Source organism: Trifolium pratense, linkage group LG4 (assembly GCF_020283565.1).
Source record: "Trifolium pratense cultivar HEN17-A07 linkage group LG4, ARS_RC_1.1, whole genome shotgun sequence".
Classification (NCBI taxonomy): Eukaryota; Viridiplantae; Streptophyta; class Magnoliopsida; order Fabales; family Fabaceae; genus Trifolium; species Trifolium pratense.
This window is the reverse complement of record NC_060062.1, coordinates 43,646,583-43,657,878: the sequence shown is the minus strand read 5'-3', so window position 1 is coordinate 43,657,878 and position 11,296 is coordinate 43,646,583. Positions and strand designations below refer to the sequence as shown.

Below are 11,296 nucleotides of genomic sequence, written 5' to 3'. Positions count from 1 at the left end.
AAACTAAGTTATTTCCTAGATCTTAAAATTTATACATAAGTAAAAAAAACAAATTATACAGTTTTTTAAAATTTTTTACACAAGTTTTTTTTTTTAATATCAAAATTTATACAGTATAAAATTGCTTCAAAAAAAAATTATACAAAATTTTTAGGTTAATAAAAAAAAATTATCAAATATTCTACCAATTTTTTCCTTATCTTTTTTTTGTTTACATTATTTTTGTCCTTTTGGTTATTCATCCTTGTTTTTATATGATTTTTCAAGTTTTCAATATATATGATTTTAATTCTTTAATGGTATAAGATATATTTATGACTTTTGTTTTGTTTTGAGAATAGATATATTTACGATTGAAAGCAAACAAAAATATAAGTTAAGGGACATATATAATTTTAAGTTTTCAACTATAAAATATATTCTTATCAAAAGATACTTATATTCCGTCAAAAAATCAAAAGATACTTATATATAATATACTCTATAAATCTTGTAAAAAAAAAAATATATTCTATAAAAAATGTTAAATAAGTTTTTTTCCGTAAAATTATAGCGACTTCTAATTTTAATACCTAAAAAAGGGGATGTTTTTGTCTCTCAAAATTTTCTCTTTTGTTTTTAGTCCTAATGGACATGTTTTTAAATACTCTTGACAATTTTTTAACATAATTGAATAGAAAATTTTGAGAGGACGAAAATATCATATGTTTTAATGTTAAGGACTATTTTCGCATGAGTTATTTTGCTAACATCAAGTTTGTGGTATACCGAGCACCGACCTTAATTATATAATTGTGAATTTGGTGAAAGTGAAGTCCATTTGATATTTGTGAATACGACTGGGATGACAATGGGTAGGGTATGGGTAGGGTACTATAGTACTCATCCCTATACCCGCAGTTTGAAAAAATACATGTACCCATCCCCATACCCGCGTGGGTAACAACCTTTGTCCCCGTTCCCATACCCTATGGGTACCTAAATACCCGTACCTGTTACCCGCATTTTTGCTAAAAATAAATCGATCGATTATAAAATATCATATCGTTTTAATATAATTAATATTTTTTTAAAGATTTTAATGTCGACTCATGAAAATTATAAACAAAAAATTTACAAATCTCATGTTAAAGTTCATTTCTTTGTTAACATATTCACATTGTGTTTGTATTATATTATAAATAAACATTTTTATTAAAAATGTGTAATAGTTTAATAGTTATTGTATTTTTTTAAATTGATATACATATCTTATTATATAAAAATATATATAAAATAAATAAATATACATTATGTGGGTATGGGGCGGGGTGGGTACTAAGGTACCCGTACCCGCACCCATACCCGTTCATTTTTGCGGGTAATTACCCATACCTGTGCCCGTACCCAAAATGCGGATTTTTACCCTACCCGTTATGGGTAATTTTTGCGGGTGCCCACTGGGTATGGGTCAAATTATCATCCCTCCGACATTATATATATATGAGTGTTATGGAAGTAGCGGGGGAAATAGCGAAGGAACTCCACTCCCCAAGTCTCTTCGACTTATTCATTTGCATAGTCAGCTAATCACTACAGATGAGCTACACTCGCCATCACCTATTCGAGTGGGACTCGCCAACGCTGGAAAGCTCGCATCAACCATTGAGCCATGTTTAGGTTTATCCTTGCCATCACATGGGTCGGGCAATAATGATTGTGAATAAGGTCTAAAATGTCTTTGACGGTCCAACGGCTAAATTCAAAATTCATTATATTTTTAGAGACGAAAACTTCTTTAATCCAAAGAAAAATCATATAAAATATTAATATGCACAAACAAGCACGAGAATGGTCTATATTATGTTAGAATGGGCAGCATGAGAGAAAAACCTAGAGATCATCCAAACACAACGCAGGAGCTGGCACTCGCACACAAATATGAGACATAATATAATCAACCAAAGAAATAATATATGTACATATGAACTAAAGCATACATACTCTCATTTAGTCTCTAAATCATCACTCTCACTGATTTAATCCCTAAACTATTTTTGTCTCGATTCCCCCATCTCATTCCAAACTCTATTGTTTCTATTATTCCACAATATCCACAGCAACATTGCAAACATTCCAGCCACCTACAAATGTTCCAAGATGATTTATTTTATTGTGCTGTAACATTGAATCCGTGATGCTATAACATCCTTCAAACCAGTTGCTTGTCTTGCTAGCATGCTATCATTACAATTATTAAATAAAATATGCCAATCATCCTCATTATAACGCTCACAAAGAGGACATACCAAAGGGCAAGGGACACACTTTTCTTTCAACCGAACTCGGGTTGAAAGACAACCTAACCTTTGCAAATTCGCCAAAGCAGGTGTTTAATTAGTCTTTGGTGGAGTATGCACCTTCCATATAATTTCAATCATCTTAGGTTCTCAAGTCTACTTCCCTCCCTGTAATATTTAGAATCATATGTTATAAGCACTTTTAACACTATATTGTCCAAATGTATCATCATACAAGACACTAAAAATCACATATATCGTTGTGGAATATTATTATCGAAGAGGTATTTAACAACAAAACTACTTCCATATATCGTAATACTTATTTATTTTTAGGGTTTTTTCTAATCTACCCTTTCATGATCGACCAATAAGAACAAGTCATATGCAAATTCACATATACAAATTCAAAAATTTGTTACAAGTTAGTTGTGGGTACCACATTATGTGGCTTGTTTTCATTAGTTGATGGGTAAATAAATACCCTCAAATTATGAACGGGTACAATAGACCTCACATTTTTTTATTAGAATTAGAATAATATATTGCATCAAGTTATTTATTATATATGTTGGTTTGATTTTTTTTTAATACTACTTATTAATTTAATTTCATCTATTTACTTTTAATTTTTTTTTTATCTTGAGAGTTTAACTCAGTTGATATATACATTGCATTTTATATGCAGAGTTAGTATTCGATTTTGAATTAAATACATTGATTTTACAATATTTTACTTATATGCAGGGTAGTTAATGTCTTGCAAAGAAAGGGTAAACCTACCAAGGTAACTGTATATAGTAGTGGAACCACAAAGTGTAACCGTTATCACTGACGTGTCAGTCCTATAATTTGCTAAATCTTACAAACATTCAAACTCCACGCTAACCGTTTTCGCTCCAAAAAACTACCTTCATTTCTCTACTTATAAAATAAAACAGTTACCATTTCTTTTCTACATTACACAAACATAACATTGTCTCACACACACTCCAATTTTTTCTCTAACAAGAAAGAAAATGTTCCGTTTCCGCATAAGCAACACCGTTGTAGGTGCACTCAACATACTCTCCTTACTCCTTGGTCTCGCCGCAATCGGTTCCTCTGTCTACATCCACATCCGCGGTGGTTCCGATTGCCAAAAGGTGCTTCAATATCCCCTCTTAATCGGCGGTATATTTGTCGTGATTGTGTCGGGACTAGGAATCGCTGGATCGCTGTATGCTGTTAACACGGCGCTCTACACTTACCTTTTGGTGACATTCTTGGTTGTGATTGGACTCGCTTTCTTCACCGTGTTCGCGGTGTTTGTGACGAATAGAGGAGTGGGGAAACAAATTTCTGGTAAAGGTTATGGTGAGTATAGAGTTGCTGATTTCTCTCATTGGTTGCAACGATATGTTGTGAATGAACAAAATTGGGACGAGTTCAAGAGTTGTTTGATGGATGCTCATGTTTGTCAGAATCTCGCCATCAATGGTGGTCGGAATAACGACTCCCTCATTTTCAAACACTTGTCTACCACTCAGGTTCATTAATTAATTTCTAACTTTTCGTTAAGATGAATTTACAATTTCATCTATTTTTAAATAATTGCATAAAATTTTGTAACGTCTGTTATTTTTGTAGGCCGGGTGTTGTAAGCCACCGGTGTACTGTGGATTTACAATGAAGAATGCTACGTTCTGGGAAGTACCGAAATCCGGTTTGGCAGCGAATAATTCAGATTGTGCGACATGGAATAATCGGCAGGACAAATTGTGCTATGATTGCAATTCATGCAAAGGAGGAGTATTGGCTAACATAAGGAACCAATGGAGACATTTAACTGTGTTCAATGGTTTTATGCTAGTTCTTGTCACTGCCATTTACGCCATGGGATGCTATGCTATTAGGAACAACCGATTGGACTCGCGCATCGTTAACCCTTAATTAGTGTTTATGTCTTAAATTTGTTATTAGGGATTATGTTAGTATTTATGTTAGTTTGTCAAGTATGTAATCTTTAGGATTTGTGTGCATTTTATATGGTTGTGTACTTTGGTGTTTTGGATCTTCAGACATTCAATTTCCTTAACTTGTTTTTTCTTTGGTAACTTCCTAAGTCCCTAACTTGTTTAAATTAATCAATCTTCAGTAACTAGCATGTTTAGCATTTAAATTTGAAAATTAAGCAATGTGTTTCTTGAATTAACTCCCGAACTTCAATTAATTCTTGGCAATGTTATTGGTGGTTTGTGTTAGATTTTCTACTACGATATCATATGAGTTGTATTTGCCGTACTTATCTAAAAGCTATCTTCTTTAATTGAACAAAAAGTAATTAAAATACTTTCGTTAACTTGGAGAAGAAATTATAGTAATTTAGAGTTTGACCACGAAATAAGTAAATTCTGGCCAATAAATTGTTCTACGCAAGAATCAAACTCAGATTCTTCCAAACAATTCATCATTTAATTAAGCTCATTAACCACTTTTGTAAAAGAAAAAAAATACTACACAATAAGTTTTTGTCCGAATAAAATGCTGATCACCAACATCCAAATAGACTAATAAATGAATAAATGACATGTTCGGGGTTTGAACCATAGCCTCTACATTCATAATGTGATGTCCCTAAATGAGCTAAGCTCACAACTACACGTGTTCCATGTTTAAACTTTGAATAATTGTAAATTTAAATAATTTTAATCTAATATACTTATATGTGTGTTCGTGCACACATACTTATTTAATGTCTAATCTGAACAACACCGAGAATCTAAACTATTTTTTTTATTTTTATAATGGAATCTAAACCTTTTTTTTAAAAGCAGAATCTACACTATTATATATCTATCTCTATTATATAGAATGTGAGATTCCACGGAGCTCCTAGTACATTCTCATAGAAATTTTTGTTTTAAAATTGGTTTCAGACTAAATCTTACTAGAGACTAAATTTTACTAAAGTCTTAGTAATATCTATGCTAACAGTACAATAGTAGTAGGCAACTTAACTAACTCAAAAAATATTTGATCACCTAGAAACTCATTAATAGTACAGTACATTGAATCTATGGAAGCATAGTTGGCACTTCACTTGAAAAAAGTACAACCAACGAACAAGAAAAAGTACACTACTAAGGATGTTAAAAGTTCGAGGGTCCAAGTCGGACGCAGCAATATTGTTGGAATATTGGGTACCAGCAATGAACCAGAGACCCATCCAACCACAAGAGCTCCAAACCTATAATTGTGCAATAAAGGAGAATAGATGGTTAATAAACAAAAATGAAAGGAAAAACAAAGTCGAAGTAAGTTGTACCACTCACCCAATAACACATGCTCTACCCAAACTCTTTGTCTTTTCGTTTAGGAAGTATATGCAAGCAGCCAAAGAGATTGCCACCTACAGCAAGAACAGCACTGTTAATATACAATTATGCGGATAAATGGTGGAAGCAGAAAGTAGAGAGGCAAAGAGGGAGCAACTGCAATTAGTTTTTAATAATGTCCCCTGACGTAACTCAAACAATACATGAACCATAAGATTAAATATAGTTCGAACTTTGAACACATTCACCTTAATAATGACTTCATACAATGGTAAATAGAATCACTCCGACACACCCAGGACTCGAGAAAGTAACATTAAGAGTCAGACGAACACATAATTTTGTTTCCTTTTCTAAAACGTTAGGTGGTATAATTTTCAAGTGGCATAGTTGCAATTTCCTAATTTCATGTTTTATATGTGTAAAAATACAGTTTTATTTTCAAGAGTTGTGCATTTGATTATAAACTGGACAAAAATAAATAAAGGAATTCAAAGCAAACCTGAAAAGCAGGTCCAGTTTCAGCAGAATTCATAATGCTCCAGCCACCAATGAAGGCAAAGAGAAACAATCTTCTAAGGACAATTTCGGTTGGTGGAAATTCAACAATGTTTAGCACATTCTTGATCCATGGTGGAGACTCCTCTACTTTCTTTTTCAACTTGGTTTTCAAGTTAATTTTTGTTTTCCTCCTCTGTATGAAACTAGCCATTAATATTTTTTCAAATGCGGCTTCTATTGATTCTACACTCCTCTCATGTCCAGCATATTGTTGCAACAGAAAATTTCTTGACCCCCAAATTTCTTCTTCGGAAGCATCACGGCTAACACCAAGGCGTCTGTAAGGATCCCAATCACTGACTCGGGGAAATTTTGGAGCATTACCTGTAAAAATATAAATTTATTTATTCCATAAGGTGGAAAATAGAAGACAGAAAAGTGTAGCTAAGTAGCAGAAACACAGACTTCATGATTTTATATGAACCATGATGCAGTAATCCAAAAATCATGTTAAAGCTAAGGATATTTCAAAAAATCCAACTAGCTACCAGAAAATAACACAACTAGTAAATGCAATGTTGTACTTAAGATCAAATACTCAAGCAATAGATCTAAAGTTTCTTTTTACTAGACATAAAAGATTCTTTCTCAAGGAATAAATTGTCAATCTATGCAAACATGGCTGCTCTGCCCCTCATTACTATGGCCATCAAATCAAGAAGATCAAGCTCCTCTTCAACAGAGAGACAGTTGGCTCCAACCAAACTCAACGAGTGAAACTGTAATCTCGATTTTTTGGCTGGTCATGAGCAGTCTCCCAATTGGATGGAACTTTTATAGTTCCCCCACTTGCCTTTCCTCTACCCTTAATCGTTGAATTTGCTTCTTTTTGTTTCCTGAAATGCTGTCCTGCTTGGCTTGGCCTTTTGCAAGTTAAGTACTCACTCCCCCTCCCCAAAAAATAACCTACTGGCATATTTATCAAAGCCTTTTTTTCTTCTGAGCATGCATTATAAAATGTTTAGCGAATAATGCTGAACGTCGTATAAATAAAGATAACAATTCTAGGAAACTGAAATTCAATATATCTGATAACTATAACATTAAAAGTAGAATTGTCCACTAAACCGTATTATACGCCCAGACTTGAGGGATAATAGTTACATCCTAAAAGGGGAGAAGGGAGGGAAAGAGCAAAGAGAACTTGACTTGAGCCAAAAATTCAGATGTTAGAGTATGAATTAAAAAATCCAGCTTGAACGATGTTGTCAACGTGGTAGCAGTCTATGTTGGATTGCTAAAATTATCTTATATAAATGCGGGATTGCAATCTATGGTGCCACCATGGTAGGTAGGTGGCACTTCACAAATTGTCTATGGTGGCTGGCACAGACCCGCTGTGACGGTACTGGCTTGAACAACCTACATGATATCTATATTATGAAAATAGAAAATAAATAGTGATATCTATATGCAAGATATACTGAATAAATAGGGCGTTAAAGCACAAACTACAGAAGCATCTAAATCAAAATAATTGGCACAGTGTGATATAATTTGGAAACTGACTACATGGAGATGTGGAATTCATCATAACCGAACCATAGGAATGGCTGTTGGTTTCTCACACACCCTTGGCATGTTTAACTAAGAAATCAATTTCACGACCTCGTTACCATTTTTAGGGGAAAGTGGCACAGGTTGGTGATTTCCACCTTTACCCACAACAAGTAGCACAGCAGCAGCCGAGATAAGACTCTGGCTACAAATGTTCAAGATAGACCTTGCTTCTATTTATTACTGAGGCAAACCTTTGCTGTTTACTTGAAATTAGTGCAAAACTAAAGGCCAATCACATTTTAAACAAAACATACAATTTGAAACCCACGTAGATACACTTTGTCACTTTCACCATTCAATGGAAGTAAGGAAGCAAAGAAACCATAATAATAGCATAGAAGAACCTTTTGAAGGAAAATTGCAATATTAATTGGCACTTGGTGAACTCACAGAAGTATCATTGAAGAGTGTTGACCCAGATAGAGAATATTCCAAAAATTGGTTGAGGGGGTTGAAAAACTAAAAGAGTTCCACAGAAGCATCTTTGAGCTTAATACACATAGAATTACTATGACATCTTCTGATTGCCATAAGACCTATAGTTGTGATTGGCACTTTGTGTGAACTAAATATTATATATAGCGAATAGGCATGCATTTATCTATATGTAGAGTAACATTAATAACTATATAAACCATCAATTCAGTCTCTACTATTAGGATATTATGACTAAAATTGATGGATTTTTATATACCTATGGTGACTACTTATTTCTATTTATATAGTTTAGAGACTAAATAGGAGACTTGAATCGGCCAAAGTTTGTACTTAGTTGTTAATGTTAGTATTTTTCACCTTCACTGGGACTTGAATCCTGAACTTTACCTCCTTAACTCTCTTTTAACCGTCGGTTCAAACCAGTTGAGCTACCCAACACCCGACAGTGATAATATAAAGACTAAATTGATAGTTTATTTATTAACAACTGCTAAACTATGTTGATGATACATATGGCCAATATTGTGAAATTGTTCATTCATACACAGGAATATACACATGTTCATCGATTACTCAGCCAAATATCAATATTCAAATATTCACATCACATAAATTCAAAGATAAAACAAGTAGTTCATACCTCCATAGGGCGCGTCCACCGCACACCTAATACGAAACGAAGCATCGGAAAATCGTGTTGGTGTATTTTCCCGGAGGGACCTGAAAAAAGCCAAATTCGGCTTCCGTGTATTTTCCCGGAGGGGCCTGAAGAAAGAAAAATTCATTAAGTACAACAAAACTATGAATCCTGAAGCATTAATATGAAAAATGAAGCGAGGGAGTACAATTTGTTGCCGAGGTAAGCGGTGGCGAAACTGGTAGAAGAAAGTGAAAGAGAAACCATTTTTTGAGCGTTGTTTATTGTAATTAAGAGATTGAATTCGAGAAGAGTTCCCAAACCCTAATCGAAGAGCATGATATTGAATGGAGCGTCTTCAAGAGGAAGAAACAACGACGACGATAGCAGATTACGTGTTTATTTTAGTATAACGTCCAGTTTCTTCGCTAGACTGCGCCGTATGCAAACTACAACATAATCCATTTTAAAATTATTAAGAAAAAACTAAATTAAAAACAAAACTAATCCATTTTAATTAAAAAATATAAATAACTACCTTTTTGTGAGAGGAATAGGAAAAACTGCATATAAAAAAATGCATATAAGTTTTGTCCTTTAAAGAATTATAATTTTTAGATATAAGAGAACATGTTTTTAGATGTTTTTTTATTTTGAGTATTTCTATTTAAATACTTAATAAAAAATTCAATTATTGAACAAAGTGTTTTAAAAAATTAGATTGGAGATTGTATCGGTGAGAGGCGTTTGTTTCAAGATTGTTTACTTTTTTTTTTGTTACATCAAGGTTGTTAATTTTACTCCCATGAATTATATTTTCAAGAAATAATAATGGTAATTTTTTTAAAAAAATGTTTGGTTCATATTAACTACTCTCTCTGTCCCAAAATATAAGCAAAAATTGGTCAACAAAAGTGAATGTTTCTTTGACTCATTTTTGTTTATATTTTGGGACGGATGAAGTACATATTGATAAAAGTGGGTAAAAGAGAAGTTATTGAAAGTTATTTAAAAATGGAGTATTTCCTTGGAATAAAATCATGGGAATAAGAGAAGTTATTGGAAGTTATTTTATTTCAAGGAAACTTCACACCCATGTATAATTTCATGTTAACCTCGTAACAAACATGGGTATATTTATTCCAACCCATATATTTTCAGAAATATTATTCCTATCCTTGAAACAAACACCCCCAAATCAAAGTTCAATTGATTTAGTCGTATAAGAAAATAAGAATTTGTTTAACCAAATTATACTTTAAAATTCAATATGGTTAACTATATCAAATCAACTAGGGAAGTAACCGTTGTCTATTTAATTTAATATGGATTTTAAAATATTGATTTCATCTTTTCTTGTGTTTGTTAACACTTTCAAATAGTTCTTCATTTATGTATCTTCTTGTATTTGTCTGAGTCTAGTCAATAAACAATATTTAATTGTGTTAATGTGATAAATTTGACAAATGTGAGTCTAGTCAATAAACAATGTTTATTGACTAGACTCACACAAATGTGAAAATGGGATAAATTTGGGGTTCAAACCCTAAACCTCCATTAGTCAAAAAAAAAAAAAACCCTATCTGAGACATATTAATTAGGCAGATACATCTCATAAATGAGATTCAAACATTAATTCATCGTATTGTAAGAATCTAACACTTTTGATCCCATTGTTGGTCTTAACCGCATTTTAATCATATTTTGTCTTTCTCTCTTCTTAATAAAGTTAAAACATGCTTACAAGTTTCCTAAGAGTACAAGTTAAGGAATCAAACATAGAAAATTTATCTTAAATATTATGTTTTTATTCTTTAAAAATTGTCATTTTCAACACAAATTCTAAGTAAAAATTCTATATTAATTTGATGCTTCAACTTGTGCTTTGTACAATTGTTAGCCGGACCAATAAAATTATTCATTTGTTATGTGAAATGCATATGATGTAACTTTAAAATTTATAATAGAAAGAACAACATATTGAAATGAATATAATTTTTTGTAGGGTCACAATCTCAAATAAACATCATCTAGACACACAAGGCACAAATGAAAAATATAGGTAAAAGAACTAAATAAAAATAATTAAATGGGTCAACTGAGACAAACTTGATAATTTATGAGCATTGTCCGGCTCATCCGATTTCTTTATTGTCAGCTGAGTTATAGAAATAGTGAGTCTTAAATTTATTGTAGTTTAATTCATTTCTAGACTTCGGCCCTTTTCTAGCCTTAAATTAATGACATGTTTTTAAGTGTGTGCCCAAATAATATTTATTTGATATTGTGGCATACAAGTACTTTTCTAAAATGAAATGTTTGATGTCAAGTATACACATGGAGTGATAGTGTGAGCTATGGTCTTTTGGAGGGATCACCATAGTCCATAGGGATTAGACTTGATAAAAAGGAAGTGTTCAAGCTCCTTCACTTACCACTAAAATCATACACAAGTGAAAAAGTAATTAAAAGATATTTGAAATATATAATAAAGAGATAATCAA

The 11,296-nt window shown here is 32.4% G+C and overlaps 2 protein-coding genes across 2 annotated transcripts; one reads left to right on the top strand and one right to left on the bottom strand.

The window, feature by feature from the left end:
• Window positions 1-3,298: 3,298 nt before the first annotated feature.
• On the top strand, window positions 3,299-4,211 carry LOC123923813 (tetraspanin-11). The gene is made up of 2 exons (XM_045976547.1): window positions 3,299-3,808; window positions 3,909-4,211. Exons 1-2 carry the CDS (start codon window positions 3,299-3,301, stop codon window positions 4,209-4,211), a joined length of 813 nt encoding a protein of 270 aa, XP_045832503.1.
• A 1,068-nt stretch (window positions 4,212-5,279) lies between these two features.
• LOC123923812 (protein CHAPERONE-LIKE PROTEIN OF POR1, chloroplastic) lies at window positions 5,280-9,229 on the bottom strand. The gene is made up of 5 exons (XM_045976546.1): window positions 9,001-9,229; window positions 8,796-8,920; window positions 6,099-6,481; window positions 5,594-5,670; window positions 5,280-5,508 (listed from the first exon to the last, which is right to left on the bottom strand). Exons 1-5 carry the CDS (start codon window positions 9,057-9,059, stop codon window positions 5,358-5,360), a joined length of 795 nt encoding a protein of 264 aa, XP_045832502.1. The 5' UTR covers window positions 9,060-9,229; the 3' UTR covers window positions 5,280-5,357.
• Window positions 9,230-11,296: the final 2,067 nt, after the last annotated feature.